At 33.4% G+C, this 17,398-nt stretch overlaps 1 protein-coding gene across 1 annotated transcript; it reads left to right on the forward strand.

Annotated features, from left to right (window-relative positions):
- Positions 1 to 958: 958 nt before the first annotated feature.
- Positions 959 to 14,600, forward strand: LOC140433416 (dynein regulatory complex protein 9-like). The gene is made up of 4 exons (XM_072521428.1): positions 959 to 1,389; positions 4,725 to 4,919; positions 7,463 to 7,594; positions 14,387 to 14,600. Exons 1-4 carry the CDS (start codon positions 964 to 966, stop codon positions 14,597 to 14,599), a joined length of 966 nt encoding a protein of 321 aa, XP_072377529.1. The 5' UTR covers positions 959 to 963; the 3' UTR covers position 14,600.
- Positions 14,601 to 17,398: the final 2,798 nt, after the last annotated feature.

The following is a 17,398-nucleotide window of genomic DNA, read 5'->3' on the forward strand; positions in this document are numbered from 1 at the left end:
TGCACACCGGACTGTTCTTAAGTTTGATGTAAATTTTTATGTCATTCAGTAAACTATTACTTTTTTCAATGTAATCGTTCTTATACACTGCCACTGTTACATTTCTCTTGTCACTCATAACAATGTAAATTTCTGGATGTGATTTTAAAAATTGTTTGCACTCATTGTATATTGTGTTCAAAAAATGTCCTTCTTTACTTGTTTTATGTAGAAAGTTAGTGATACCATTAGTGCTTTGAGATCTCACAATAACCTTTTCTTGGGGTTCTAGACCAGAGATCTCAAAGCACTAATTATATCACTAACTTTCTAGTTTTGTAATTTTACCTCAAATATTAAGCTTTTCAACGATACGCAAAAAATCTAAAACAAAATGGTATTTTTACATTAGATTGTTAATAATTAAAAAATACACCGAAATCTCTGCAGAAAGCGTATAGGTTTTCTTTATATAGGCTGATAATAGTTAAAAAAAAATTAAATCGGTATCTGAATTTGTCACTGTCCCGAAAAGGGTGTATTTTTTACTTATTTCCCTGTACCTAGTAATGATTCAGTGGGAAAATTAAGAAAACTTAAACGTGACTTGAAAATACCACCAAAAAGTGGTATGAGAGGTAGACCTGAGCACTTAATAAATGGGATGACAAATAAAAGAGGGCCAGAATCATCTTCGTCGACTTATATGGATTTGGCTGTTTGCAAATTTTCATAAATACATAAAATATTTTGCAACTTTATTTTAAAAAACTTTGCGAAATGCAGCACAATGTATTTCCGTTATGTTTCCATTAAACTACAAAAAATGGTTTTGCGTAGTCAACGGATATCGATCAAACATTTAGTGAAATATATAGCATTTAGATAACCAAATCCATATAGTAATGGAATATGAGTACAGAAGACCAATTTCAAAATTTACCACAAAGTGACCAGCACACGTCACAAGACTTATCAACAGAGATGTGCATTTCAGTATTACAAGAAATGGTAGACCTACTATTAATTTTAAAATCGATAGGACACTGGCCAGATATTGACAGTGATATCTTCGAGTATGATACACTCGAACAAAGATTTAAAAAAGAAATTTATCAACATGGAAATGCTTCAGGAAGTTTGTCTCCTCAAAATTTTAGTTTCATTACATTATTTGGTACTAATCTACTAGAAGAATTAAAGTGTGAACGGAGCTATTTAAAATTTTCAAATTTAATTGCTACAATACAAAAAATGCAACTAGATGAAGAATTGTTATTGAGTGAAACTTCTAAAAAAGAAGTTTATGTGAAAAAGCTGCAAGTGAGTTTAGATAGTGAAAGAGATATTTCAGTACATAAACTTATATCATCTATGGAAAGTATTGGCAAAATTAAAGATCAAATTGAAGTAAGTACCTCAAATTTTAAACTTTATTTAATTATTAAAAATATTGATTTGTTTCTTGTACACATTTGTGACAAATTAAAGAATGAAGAGGAAAAGAATTTTTAAAGTGTGCAAAAATTTATTTACTAGCTGAGAGCTTTCGGCTTACAAAGCCATCCTCAGAGCTATGCTACAATAGAACAATAATATAAGTAACTAATTTGATGTTTACAATTTTTAACTTGTTCAAAACTTAACAAAACTTAACTTAAAAAATCTTACTTAGCCTCCAGTCTATTTTTGTAAAAAGTATATATGTGTAAGAGCAAACTGATAGGACGGTAGTTTTTTAGATCTGACATTTCCCTTGCCTGTGTAATAAAACAAAGACTGCATTGTTCCAGTATATGTATATATATATTATTATGATATTGTAATTTGAGCTAATTTAAAGAAAAAACAGTTGTTAATTATAGTAAAGTTTAATAAAGTGATAAAAATAAAACATTAATTAATTTAATTAATCATCATCAGTTGGCGCTACAGCCCTTCGTGAGCCTTGGCCTGCTTCAAAACATTCTTCCATCCTTCCCTAGCGAGTGTCTGTCTTCTCCAGCCCCTCACTCCAATCTCCCTCAGATCTTCCTGTACATCGTCCAGATATCTGAGTTTAGGTCGCCCCCTTCTTCTTCTTCCGACCGGCCTGTTTAGCATAGTTATTTTAAAGGGGAACACTCTCATCCATCCGCATAACGTGGCCCACCCACCTTAGGCGGCTTATTTTGATGGTCTTCACAATATCTGCATCACCAAAAAGTCTAATAGAGTTCAAAGTTATATCGCCTTCTCCACAGACCCTGTTGGTTTTAAATGGTTTTGAAACATCCTCTTGTACGCGCACTTTACATTCGACTTTCATCATTGTCATTTTAATTAATTCTACCAATCCTTTCAGTATTCCTAATTCGATCATCGCCGAATATAATTGGGACCTGTCAATAGTATCGTACGCTGCCTTAAAGTCTACGAAGATGTAATGGCAGTCTATGTCGTACTCCGTCGTTTTTTCTAATATTTGTCTGATGGATGATATGTGATCAATGGTAGATTTATTTTTCAAGAAGTCTGTTTGGTAGGATCCTATTATATTGTCAGTATACCGTGCCAGTCGTTCGTTAAGTATCAGGGACACGATTTTATATACTGTATTAAGAAGGGAAATCCCTCTAAAGTTGGAACATTCAAGAACGTTTCCTTTTTTGTGTATGGGGCATATAATTCCAGTATTCCAATCTTCTGGTAACGCGCGTTCTTGCCATACCTGTATTAGTAGTTTGTGAAGGAGGGTTACAAATGTTTGACCGCCACATTTAAATATTTCTGCGGGTAGGTTTTCTGCTCCGGGTGACTTATTTCTGGCTAGAGACTGAATTGCTTTGTTTATTTCTTCCAAAGTTGGTAGTTCAGTATCCTCCTGTTCTATTTCTATATCATATCTACCTTCAGCTCTACTTTCTCCATTAAGTAGCGTACTAAAATGTTCCTGCCATCTTTCTAGTACTTCCACTCTCTCGTTTAAAAGAATTCCGTTAAGGGCCTTGACTTGGTTCGCTTGTGGCTTGAAAACTTTTCTTTTTGTGTTAACCTGTTTGTAAAATTTTCTGTATTCGTGTTCTCTATTAAGGTTTTCCATTTCTTTGAACTCTTTATTGATTTGTTGCCGCTTTTTCTGTTTGTGTTTTAGTTTTTCCTCTCGTCTCTTTACTCGATATTCTTCAACATTGCTCCTAGTCCTTCTGTTGATCATTTTCAGATACGCGTCGTTTTTCTCTTTCGTTACTCGTTGGCATTCCTCATCAAACCAGTTGTTTCGCTGTCTCTTGGGTACTTCACCCAGCACTTCCTCTGCGGTCTCTTTGAGCGTGGTTTTCATAAACTCCCAATTTGTGTTAAGTTCAGTGGGGTATACCTCACTTCTGGGATGTTCTGATATTTTACGATCTAAGCACATTTGGAAGTTTCTTTCGACTTCAGTACACTTTAATTTATCAACATTATATTTGATTATTTTTGGTTTAGTTTTATCGTTCCTGGCGTTTGATTTTAATTAATATTCTATTCAAATATATTGGAAAAACTTTAATGACAAATGCCAAATTTTAATTCTATTGTTTAAATTTTATCTCAGGGTTTTCTCTAGGTGCTGAAATACCTTCACCTTGTAATATTGGAAAAATATGCAACAAGAGTACAAGGAAAATAAAATAAATGTTAAATAATAATTATTCAAATATATTGATCAAATACCTTGCAAAAATTTACATGCAACATATACAAAAAAAATAATATCAAATATGGATATCGGTATATATGCCCTACTCTCACAAATTTGAAAACAAAACTTCTTCTTCTTTTGCCACTCCTATCGGAGATTTGAAATCATCAAGGCTATCGTGACCTTGTTTACAGCTGACCTAAAGACACAAACAAAGCTACGCAGTCCAAATTTAATCCCACTGGATTGTTTTCCTATACTAACTTTTTGAGCTTATTAATAATTAAACAACAATTACAACAACAACAACTTAACAATTAAAAAAAAAACGGTAAAAACCTTTCGGTAGCTAGATAACTCTCTCGACTTTGATGTTGTTCCTTTTACGGCACAGCAACAGATAACCCAACTCTCTTCTTCAAAACCAGCTTCTCCTAGCAATTTCCTTTCCACTCTCTCTTTCTCGACCAATCACATTCTAGCATTTTCAAACACACAAAATTCCATTTATTTAATTTCTATAAAACGCCCAAATTATACATTTTTGTTTTTTTTCTTAAGCCTCCAACAAACAACTTTACATAAATTAACTTTCTAACGGCTTCCGACAACAAAGGATCGTTAGTCGATCGTAGTAGTAAAGGACATTCCAAACATTGTTAAACGTAAATCGGTTTTTTCGAATTTTTGAAACGAAATCATATTCTATTCATCCTTAAATTTATACCTAATATGTTAATCTATTTTCGAGTCCACTCTAATGTTTGTTCACTGAAATTTGTGTATGCAAATAACTTTCACCGGAAAGAATCTTTAAATATGCACTGATCACTTGCTTACATATAGAAATACCAGAAATACAATCTTGTCAAAATTTTCTCCTTCTCTGGATTTCAAAAACTTTATGCATATTTGTGAATCTTAACAAATATAATATATGTATATATATATATATATATATATATATATATATATATATATATATATATATATATATATATATATTATAGAGCTACACTAAATGGGGATATTTTTTAATGACGTTCAATGTTTTTTACCATAATAATCTTGTTAATTTTAGAATTTCTATATACAAAGTGAAATTAAAATCAATTATTTAAAATCTTGGGAAAATTCTAAATTAGAAATGCAAGAAATTATATTTTCCAAATTAATCGAAGAGAAAACCGAAGAAATTAAAACAATGGAGGCCAAGATAAACCAAGACATTAGAGTACATAAAGAGATTGAAAACGCCATGAGTCAAATTATTCAGGTAAATCCGTAATATGAGAACCTAAATCCGTAAGTTAAAGGATTTATGTTAATAATAAATAATAATAAAAGCATTATTCATCATTGCATTTTTCTTTAAACACTCTAACATATATATGCAATATTTTTTGCATTTAGCTGACAATTAAACATAATATTATGTGTAACTAATCTACGGTCTTCCGATTTCTAGCCTATAATTCGCCTTAAGTACTGATAAACAGTCTAACATGTGGTTTGCTAAATTAGAGGAGTAGATAGATTTAGACCTCAGTGCGTTTTGACGGTTCTCGTATTCCTATAGAACAAGATACTGGTACGTCAAGACCACTTATCTCTCATTAAACATTGTATGTCAAACACTTATTTCATCTTCAAAATCAATTCTACAGACAAATAAATGCTCCCCACTATCTCCAGTAATTGCCAATATATTTATCAAAGACTTTGAGACACGAGCACTATCCACATCAATGCTCAAACCCACATCTTGGTTACGATATGTTGACGATACATTCGTCATTTGGTCCCATGGCAGGGAAGCTTTGGTGTCTTTTCAGAATGGTATACATCCTAGTATCTAGTTCACGATGGAGGTGGAAACTGATTCATCTCTACCGTTTCTCGACGTTATCATAAATAAAAACCAATCCCAAGGTTTTCACGCTCTGTTTATTTAAAACCCACCCATACCAATCGTTACTTGCATGCCAACTCTCATCATCTACCTTCACAAATTAATTCAGTCATTAATACCCTTTTCTCCAGATCAATACGCTTTTGCAATGATGAAAGTAGACCCGCTGATGCAAATCGGTTACCGCGAAAATCACATCAATCATCCACAAAAATCAATCTCCCACTGAATCTCAACTCAAAGACTCAGACTCTCATCATACGAATGCTTTTATATCTTACATCAAAGGTGTCACCGACAAAATCGACGAAATTCTTAAATTAAGAGCTTCTATAAACCATCCGCTTCTATAAACCAAAAATTATCCGAGAAGCCACAGAAATTGAAAAGGCCAAATTGTCTCAATAAAAGAGATGGCGGCATATAGTTACCTTCGACTTGGAGACCTCTCATAAAGAAAATACCGTCCGTAGAAATGACGCCTCCTCTATTCCCAGCTCCAGTAATGCATTAATTATTGATCAGTGTAGTAGTGTCTGGGGGCTCGGAATCCTTGAATAAGACATCAAAGAGGATGTTGAAAGCTCGGCGCAATGATTATCGACGCGGTTCAACCCGGAAGACCGTTAAGTTTTATATAAATATAATTTAATTATATTTATAAGTATAATTAAATTATATTTATATTAAATATATATTTAATATAATTTTTAGGAAAAGTTATTCCTGATTAAAAATTGTACATGGTCTAAAACCTAAAATGTAATAAGTTTTTAGCCACTTTTTATTTCGGAAATTATATTCGTTCACTCTCTTACTAATTACTTAAATGCTTAAGTTTCCAATCTGGTGGTATTTCCTCGCGTGTCAGGGTTGGATTCTGTCCACCAAACTATTGAGGCTAACGTTCAAATGGTACGGATTCGAATGTTGTTTGGTCGAATCGAGAAAAATGTTAATTTGCTCAGTGGCACCCGTTTTTATGGCCAAATTCACATTTGATTTTTTTTTCACTATAAAGCGTACGCCGTGATGGGATAAAAAATTCGAATTGGACATCAACGGCGCTTGTATCTAGGGTACGCTCCTTCATATGATCTGAGTTTTATAAATCTAGTAGAATACCAAAAAAGCGTACATTGTATAAAGATAATTTTTTAGTTTCCTGTTTACTGTGTCTGGCGTAGTATATAAGATATATATACTACGATAATATTTGGTACGATGATATTTAGTTTTGAATAAATTATCGTATCGTGCATGAACGATTACTTCTAACTTCTAATTGCGTTCTCACAATGGCAAAACGATTACAATTTTTTGTTAATAAATTAATAATGGGACTATTTTTATATATTATAAATTTTAACACATTTTGACGATCACTGTCAAAGATTTCTCGCCAGCACATCCTAGATGTTAGTATTGTTAAATTTTCAATTGTTATTTTAAAGCATATTTGATGTAGTGGACAGTATTATTCATCCTTGGCATGCGACAAGCTCCGCATTCTAATCCCAGCAGCTATCGAACAGGTGGAAGCTATCGAAATTAATTAATTAATAAGATGGTGAATGGACATATCATTAATTATAATTACAAACTAATGCGTAATTGTTAATAATTATTAAAACCTTTTTTAATAACTTTGTCCTATAGTCTTAAAAATAAAACTAATTACTTTTAAACTAAATTCACTTCATCAGATTTATATTATTACACACCTCATATATAACTGAAAAGATTTAAATCTCACAGATGTATTTTAGGTTTCAGATGATGAAAAAATTTTTATGGAGAATGACATTTTGTTCTAAAATTATTTTTTAAAAATATTCCAATTTACTGAGACACACTACATATGTATATTTTAAATAACGATTTATTATATGAGCATAATTTTTAAGGGATTTGAAGAGAGAGTTGAAGAATGGAAAAAGAAGTATTATGAAAAATCAAAAGAAATGAATGAAAAATTAGATGTCCTGCAAACGAAACAAAATAAGCAATTGGAAATTATAGCGAACTACAAGGAATTGGTATTATATTTATTATTAATACATTAATACAATAAAGATAATATTTTAAATTACCGGTCGTAAATAGGAGAACAACCATAAAATAAATATTTCCTAATTTAAATATTAAATTTACAATCAACTTCAAAGAGAGCTAGAAATAAATATGTTCATCTTGTACATCATACCTATACCCTACTGGACTGTCTGACCTTGTTACCTGCTTTACACAAGTTAACTTTTGCGTCCCTTTACTATCTTAAATTGTTGAGCCAATGAGTCGTTCTCCGCGTTTCTACATGTTGTCTTCGAAATATGTTAACGTGTTATTTAATGTTTCTGAGAACATGACTAAAATGTAGTTTAAGTAGTGTTGGTTTAGTGTCGTTACTGTAGTTAGTATCGTAATATTTATATAATATTACACACACGACCCATTTATTACAACTATTAGATGTGTCAGTCTTTAGAAGTCTGAAAAATAGTTGGGACAAGGCACTCAGTAAGTGACAGAGGGAAAACCCTTCAAAAAAAAAATCCTAAAGAAATATTTGTACAAATGATAACCAAGCTAGCACATGTAATACCTAGTATGAATAATATTAACGGATTTAAAGTCACAGGAATTTATGATGTCGATTAACAAGATCCTAACAGAGATGCAATTCCTACATCAATATTCAAAAAAGATGATTTGCTTAAGTACAAAAATAATCTTCCCAATCCCACTATAGTACACTTGGAAGCCACTGCTTTGAATGTCCAACACTCAGTAACTATCCCTTCCTCAGCCACAGTACAATCAGAAGACATTAGGCCTACATCTTCAGCAGCAGTACAATCAGATGCGAGTCCTATTATAGCCACTGGAAATCAAGAAGACTACAATTATTCAAATGTAGGACAACAAACATCCCATACTTCTTCAGATACGGTACAATCAGATGTCTCGAACGGTTTAATCCTAACAGAACAGCCAGAAACTTCTGTCTCTACGTTTGCAATGGTTGAAAGAACAGAAGCTAGTTCTACAAACGAAGTTCAAGTAGAAAAATAAAGCCCTGTCTCACCAATTGGACCTTCGTTACAAACACGTAAATTATTTGAGGAATTGTTGTTAGAAATTATGAAAAAAGATAAAAGACTACAGAATTCAGGGAAGAAACGAAAAAGACACTAACTGTGAAATTATCACCTGCAAAGATTACCTAATAAAAAAAGAACAAGAAGAGGAAGAAAAAATGAAAGAAATGTAAAAAAATATGAAAAGAAAGGCCATACCAAAAGCTAAACGAAGTAGACCTACACTAAGCTTTTTAAAAACACAAGAAAAAGAACAGTTTTAATTGTATATCAGAAAGTAGTGACGATGTTGATTTGCAAGATGTTGTAGAAGACAATGAAAGATATTTAGATAGCGAAAAGACATTTTAGATGTTCTGTAATAATATTGATAAGCAGATTTGTGGAAATTTTCAGTAACTAAGCCTTAACCAAATTGTCACATACAATTCACCAAACATATTCACCAAAAAAGTTGGTGAATATGTAATCTTTAAGTATGAAGAAGAATATTTTCCAGGAAAAATCTTAAGCTTTACAGATGACCAGGTTGAAATTTCATCGATGAAGAAATCTTTGAAGTCTTGGAAGTGGCCAGATATGCAGATATTGGAAAATATGATTGGGATGACGTTATTGGTGCAATTGAAGAACCAAAGAATATTTCTAAAAAACGGTTTTTTCATGTGAAAGAATTGCAGCATTTGTGGGACATTATATGATATTATAAACGCTTCTTTACTAATCTTATTTTTCAATTTGCAGTTTCTGTTTCCTGAAGAATTTTGCTTATGTTACGATAAATATTATGGCGCATAAAACTGTAAATATATTATTTCTAATTCTTTTCTATTCTAGTAATTTCGCCGCTCAGTTAAAAGACCTGTTTGCCAACCTGAATTCTGATGGGTCACCCACGATTCGATTCGATTCGAAATTTCCAGAAGCAGGCCAAACAAAACCAGTATGAGTGACTTTCTCGGCTCTTCGAAAGGGAATCGCCGCAATTCTTGAATAACGGCATTTTATATTTAAAGAGGAATATTGTTGTAAACAGTTAGCTAGTTTTTGAACATGAAGTCGAGTTTTTAGATCGAGATATAATTGTACGCGGAAATAAATATAAATAAATATTGTGATAAATTAGTGAATATTGTAATAAAGACTAAATAAATTTGAAAGTGTTATAAATAGAACCTTTGATAATAAATAAAGACAATAAATTAGATTAATAAGAATATAACACTTAGAAATGTATTAGTTTTGAATTGTTCAGTTTTAATAAACTCTTTAAATAAAAGTTTATAAACTCTTTAATGTAATGGCATTAAATACAAGTTGTTAGCTGCAAACTGTGTTTAATTTGTTCATAAACCTTATCTGCTATACGAGACGATACTCTTACATAGAGTCTGAATTCAAATCCGCTCAATTTGAATTATTGTTTGAGGTTTCATTGAAAAGTGTAAAGATATGCATTCAGGCCCAGATAGCCCACAATGATTTCTACCAGCTCTTATGAGATTTTAGATTGGCTGCTCCAGTTACCAATGTTAATTGAGGTAACTGGACCCACGATAGGTACAATTTTATTATACAATTTTATTATTTTATTATTACTAAAATACTTTCAATCAAATTAAGGTTCCATATATTTAAATAGTATTAAATAAAGGCCATGTTTTTATACAAATAGTTAAAAATTTGAATAAAAAATCTAAAAAATGACTTTAACCAAGACTACGGTTTCGAAATTGAGAGTGGCACATGACAGAGACGAATGGAACGATCTATGCTGGGAGTGACGTTGCGGGACCGAATAAGAAACAAAGATCTGCGAAGAAAGACGAGTATTGCTGATGTTGTGGAACGCATAGCGAAACTTAAATGGAATGTAGAGAGAATGCATTACTCACGATGGACGAGCCAAATTACACTTGAAGGCTTGGAGGCCAAGAGCAGACAAACGTAGTAGAGGAAGACCATCTACACGTTGGGCTGACGACATCAGGCGTATCATCAAAAATTGGCAACAAAGGGCACAAAATCGCAAAGAATGGAGGAGTTTAAGGAAGGCCTATGTCCAGCAGTGAACGTGATAAATGAAGGCTGGATGATGATGACGAGTTTAAAATTTACTTATACTTTGATCATTAGGTAACTGTTGTAAAAATCATTTTACAAACAGTACTTTACTACTAATGCAAAGCATCCACATGGCACCGCACATGGAGGAACTGCAATTATAATTAGGTCATCGATAAGGCATCTCCAAATAAATGAATTTCGTAAAAACTATATACAAGCATAAATAACTGGAATGTTCCACTGACTGTTAGTGCAATATACAGTCCACCACGACACACAATAAACAAACAGCAATATCATGAGTTTTTCAACACACTCGGAAGTAGGTTTCTTGTGGGAGGCGGTGCAATGCTAAACACACTTACTGGGGATCTAGATTAATAAATCCGAAAGGCAGATAACTGTATATGACAATGAATAGTAATAATCTTAGATATATACCAACAGATGAACCCACATACATGTTTAGATATATATGTATGTTTGTTTTTTTGACTACAACAAAGTCTTCGACACTGTAAAGCATGACTCGTTAATCTTCTCTTCTTCAAGTGCCATCTCCGCGGCGGAGGTCGGCAATCATCATAGCTATTCGAACTTTTGAGACGGCTGCTCTGAAAAGTTCATTTGATGTACATCCGTACCATTCTCTCAGGTTGCGCAGCCATGACATTCTACGCCTCCCTATGCTTCTCTTTCCTTGGATCTTTCCCTGCATGATCAGTTGGAGCAAGATGTATTTCTCTCCACGTGTAATATGTCCGAGATATTCCAATTTTTTTGTTTTTATTGAATTTAAAATTTCCATTTCTTTGTTCATCCTTCTCAGAACCTCTTTGTTTGTGACGTGTTCTGTCCATGATATTTTCAGAATTCTTCTATACACCCACAGCTCAAATGATTCCAGTTTTTTCATTGATGTAGCATTCAAGGTCCAAGATTCCATTCCATAAAATAAGGTCGAAAAAACATAGCACCTCGCCAACCTAACTCTTAGTTCCAGTTTTAAATCCCTGGTACATAGAACTCTTCTCATTTTGTTGAAATTGACTCGTTAATACATATACTTAAAAACATAAATATTGACTCGGAGATATTGTAATAATTAATAAATATGGACAGGAAGCCGTGTGTAATAATTTGTGTAGACAGATTGGAAACGGAAAAAGTTAAAATTAGACAGGGTGTTTTATCACCAACCTTGATACCAACGCATATTCAAAAATATATAGATAATAGCACTTTTAGACGAAAGGGCTGGTATCAAAATCAATGGCGTATTCATATGCATATACGATATGCTGATGACACAATACTGATAGAAGAGAACATCACTGATCTTCAAATAATTTTAGATAAGGTTACTGCAACAAGTAATGAGTTCGGTCTGTCATTAAATATAAAGCAAAATCTAAGTTTATTATAAAGAAACATATTCCAAATATTGATCTCCGTGTGAAGAACAAAGTTATAGAAAGAATACAAAATATAACTATTTGCGGGCAAACATAAATGAAACAAAGATATAAGAATAATAAGAATTTTAAAAATATCTTAAGCAGATAGTGACCCATGAAGAAATATGCTCAAAATAAACAAAGACTATTAAATATTGTATCCAGTTAAAGTGAGAAAACTTCAATATTTGAAACATATAATCCGTGGTAAAAAATTCAATATCATACAGTTGATAATGCAAGGCAAGATTCAAGATGAACGCAGCATAGGACAAAGAAGAATGTCCTGGTTGAGAAATCTCAGAGAATATTTTGTACACAATTCCATATAATTTTTCCGTGTAGCAAAATTAAAGATAAGGATAGCAATGATGATGGCCAACCTCCATGGCCGAGAAGGCACGTGAAGAAGAAAGAAGTAGATGGGATCATCGTTCAACACGATTATAATGGTAATATCGGCAAATTTTTAGAATTTTACATCAACAATTTTTTGATTGATTGATTGATTTTATATCAACAATTGATTTAGTTAATATGGCTGAAGTACTAGACAAACAGAAATTAGCTCAGACAGTATTTCTTTCTGAACAAATCTTCAGAGAAGCACTGGGAGAAGTTTCGGAGGGTATCAAAGTAAACGGAGAGGTAATCAATAATATTAGATATGCTGACGACACAGTTATTATCGCAAATGACTGCAACGAGCTTCAAAGACTCATGCAAAGCATACACACAGCAAGTCAAGAATATGGTTTAGAACTCAATACAACCAAAACTAAATGCATGCTCATCAGCAGAACACAACAACCTCCGATGCAACTGACATTAAACAACCGAAAAATAGAACAAGTGGAGACATACACATACCTTGGAACCACAGTCAACACAAAATGGGACCAGTCAACAGAAATAAGATCACGAATTGAAAAAGCGCGAAACGCGTTCAACAATATGAAAAAGTGGTTCACAAGCAAAATCTCAATGGAACTAAAATTAAGACTGGTCAAGTGTTATGTCTTCCCGGTCTTGTTCTATGGAGCAGAGGCATGGACCACAACGGAAGCCACCCTGAAGAAACTAGAATCCTTTGAGCTGTGGATATATCGCCGTATTCTTCGGATATCCTGGACAGACCACATCACTAATGTGGAAGTAATGCAGAGAATAGGCAAAAGCAAAGAAATAATCTTCACCGTAAAGAAACGGAAGCTTGAGTACTTCGGACATGTCATGAGGCATACTAAGTACCGGCTGCTACAGTTAATAGTCCAAGGAATAATCGACAGTAGGAGAGGACCGGGAAGAAGACGACACTCATGGATGCATAACCTGCGACAATGGTTCGGACTAACATCGACCGAACTGTTCAGAGGTGCCGTAAACAAAGTCAAAATAGCCTTGTTAATAGCCAACGTCCGAAACGGATAGGGCAAAGGAAGAAGAAGTATTTCTTAACTGACAAGTACCAGTCAACAGACACCTGCACACAATGAGGCTGAAACCTGAAACTGTCAATCATATCGTGTATGACTGCAAGGCATTAGTGACTTCAAAAACATATGATACCCAACTTCTACAAACCATGAATGAATGGAAGATGTGCAATAAGCCAACTGGCTGCAGTACAACTGGTTTTTAAGACAACGTAAGTTCAGTACATATCTTCTCTATATACATTCGTCTTGTCTTGAAGACTCTGGAAAGTCATTAAAAATCATAATATTCGCTAAGTTAAAACATAGTAATCTCAAAAAACTGAATTATCATTTGTTCCAAAACTTTAAGTTTTACGATCTGGACAAAATCCCATAACTGCACAGGAAGATTGTCACATAACATAATTACTGACTAACAAACTGATACTATTTGAAACCTATAAGCGACAGAAGAGACCAAAACGGTGAAATAAAACGATGTATCGAAATTGCCGGTGCCACTTCCATTAAAATACAAAAAATTTCCAATCGAGATAAAAGCATTACCCTTATGTACCTTTCAGGTGATATTTAAGTATATTTTCGAACGAATATCAAGGTCGTAGCAACGTTACAGATTATTAGAATGGCATTTAACTTAATCTGTGTGATCTTTTCCTACAATTTATTTTTTATTTAATTCAATTTGATTGCATAGCCTCCAAATTATTATCTAAAATGATGTACATGAATTATCTTCATCACTTATCATGAATCTAAATTTTTAGTATGCAAAGAGACAACAGGAAATAGACGACTATAAGAAACACAAAATCGAGCAAGAGAGATTAAGATTAGAAAAAGAAGAGAAGAACAAGAAAGCTACAACAATTCAAGCTTGGTGGAGAGGCGTTATGGTTAGAAAAGGTTTTGGAAAGTTCAGAAAGAAGAAAGAGAAAAAAGGCAAAAAGAAGAGCACCGATAAGAAAGAAAAGAAATGAATATTTCATTTTATCCACAATATTTTTTTTTGTAACAATCTTAAAGTACTTTACAATAAAAAATAATCTTTTGTAATATCATATTATTATCGTTTACCAACTTCCTTGTATTTTTTATTAGGATTTCGTATTGCAAACGCACTGACAATAAGTATATAGTTACATGCTCCTACCGTAAGCTCGACTAATTGGGTCGAATAACTAATAGTTGGCGGAAAGGTATGTACTTTCGATCTGAAAGTCCGAATCATCATCATCGGTGATATTACAGGCCTAATTGAGCCTCAACCTTCCTCAGCCGTTTCTGTTAATTCTTATACATACATCTCTAATTTTTTATATTCCACAAATCTCCCTTTTTGTGCAATGGACATATGATTCCTTTCATCTGGCATATATTCCTGTTTCCAAACTTTGACTATTATGTTGTCTTCTTCTTAAGGTGCCCTCTCCATTACTGAAGGTTGGCTATAACTACAGCAAATTGCTCTCTATCTTGAACTGTTCTTAATATCGAATGTGTGTCCATCCCTATCCACTCTCTTATATTTTTGAGCCAGGAGCATTTTCTTCTTTCTTTTACTTTTCCTTCCATTATCAGTCGTAGGAAGTTGTATTTTTCTCCTCTGTAAATATGTCCTAGATAACTCGTTTTTCTGGTTTTTACAATATTTAGGAGTTCTCTCTCAGTCCCCATTCTTCTCAGCACCTCGTTATTGGTCACGCGCTCTGTCCAAGAGATCTTCAACATCCTTCGAAAAACCCACATCTAAAAGGCTTCTACACGTCTCATACTTGCGATTCCGAGAGTCCATGTTTCCACTCCGTATAGCAATATGGAATACATGAATGTTTTTACAAATTGGTATCGGATATCCAACGATAACGTAGAGTTTATTAGGAATTTTTTCATTCTTTGAAAAGCAGACCTAGCATACTCTATACGAGCACGTATTTCCACTTCGTAGTCAAGATCGTTTGTTATCCAGTAACCAAGATACTGAAATTTTGGTACGGGTTCTATCTGTTTGTTGTAGATACGAATATTAATGTCGACATTTGGTGCACGTGTAACGGCCATTACTTTTGTTTTATTTGTGTATATATTCAGCCCCAAGCTATCTCCCTATCTAGTTATGGTATTCAAAAGTCGTTGCAAAACCTCAGCACTGTCCGCAATAATGACGGTGTCGTCTGCGTATCTTAAGTTGTTTACATATTCTCCGTTGATTTTTATTCCTTCTTCAATATTTTCGAGGGAATTTTGGAAGATCTTTTCGGAATATGTATTAAACAATAGTGGAGAAAGTACACTTGGTGTATAATGGTGTTACATCCATGTTTGATATACCTATATGAGGAGATACGGTTGAATTCTGGAGGCTTGTTGTTGAGGTGTGTAATTGCGTCCCTCGTTTCCAATACTGAAGAAAGAGGTACATGGGTATTGTTTCCTGGTCTCTGGGGTGACGTATCATTTTGTTCTTTGGTGGCAAGTAGTATTGGAAGTGCTCAACCCATCTGCTTTGTACTGCGTCACTGGTACTAAATAGATATGTCCAATTTGTTTCCCAAACATTTTCAGCGGTGGTTTAAATGCTTTTCCTCTATTGTTTAAGATTTAATAGAACTTGATAGTCCAAATATTACTAAAAGTTCCATATTCCCTATTTATTTAGTTACATTCTGAGAAAACAAAAAAAAATGACTTGCCACAGATTTCGTATAATAAAATTCACAATTGAAGAGTGGAAGTTTCAAAGATGTTAAGTGCCAAAATTTTTATTTTGAGTTATTGTCATAGAAACGTTGTATGTGCCATACTCTATGTTCTAACAAAAGCGCTAGGTACCATTCCTAATACTAAACTTTGTATAGGGACTTGCACCAGCGGTATGTGCCATGCTTGCTTTACAAAGCGGTTTTATGCCAGACTGTCTTTAATATTATTAATTTTTTTGTGATTAAAAGGTACAGTTTGTTGCAATGAGTGAAGTGAAAACAGGAAGAAGTACTGATATTGGCAGCTTTGGAAATGAACAAACACAACTTGGGGAGACTGGCAAAGCGTATAAGGCTAGAAAACGTAAAGACATATGTTGCACTCTGTTTTACTTTATATATTTTTTATTTTTAGGTGATTCGTAATTGCAAATTTAATTGTACAACTATCAATTATCCCTAGAGAAAATCCGTGTTTGAAAAGTTTTACCGAGAGAACACCAAAACTCAAGGTACTTATATCATGGGTCTTATACAGCTCCTAAAGGTTAGTAGGCGCCTACATGGTACCTGGAAGGTACTGAGGTTCTGGAAGATAGTAGACGTCAAACAACAGTAAGATACACCCTACCAAATGAAGATGAAGCCTTTGCTCTCATATGTAAGAATACATTCATGAATATCTTTGTTGCAACAAGGAAAAAACTTCTCTGGAAATTCTTATAAATAAAAAGAAACTTCGCGAATCTTCTTTCTCAGATAATAGGTCTCATAAAAAATTTCTATATTCTGATGATCGCTTTGCTATAAAAGAGCACATTAATTCAATCCCCCGATGTTGGTCATTATACGAGGGCAAAGTCCAGTAAAGAATACCCAAAATAAACTGTTCAGAGTTTATCAAGAGCGATATCCAGATACTAAAGCAACTTATAAATTCCATAGATCTGTTTTCAAACGCGAATTTCCAAATTTGTCTTTTCGACGACCTCGAATGGATACATGTCACACATGTGATAGATTGTACTGTGAAATCCGTATAAACAAAGTTAGCCACAAAAGTAGCCATCAGTCAAA

The sequence above is a fragment of the Diabrotica undecimpunctata genome, chromosome 2, assembly GCF_040954645.1.
Source record: "Diabrotica undecimpunctata isolate CICGRU chromosome 2, icDiaUnde3, whole genome shotgun sequence".
Lineage (NCBI taxonomy): Eukaryota > Metazoa > Arthropoda > Insecta > Coleoptera > Chrysomelidae > Diabrotica > Diabrotica undecimpunctata.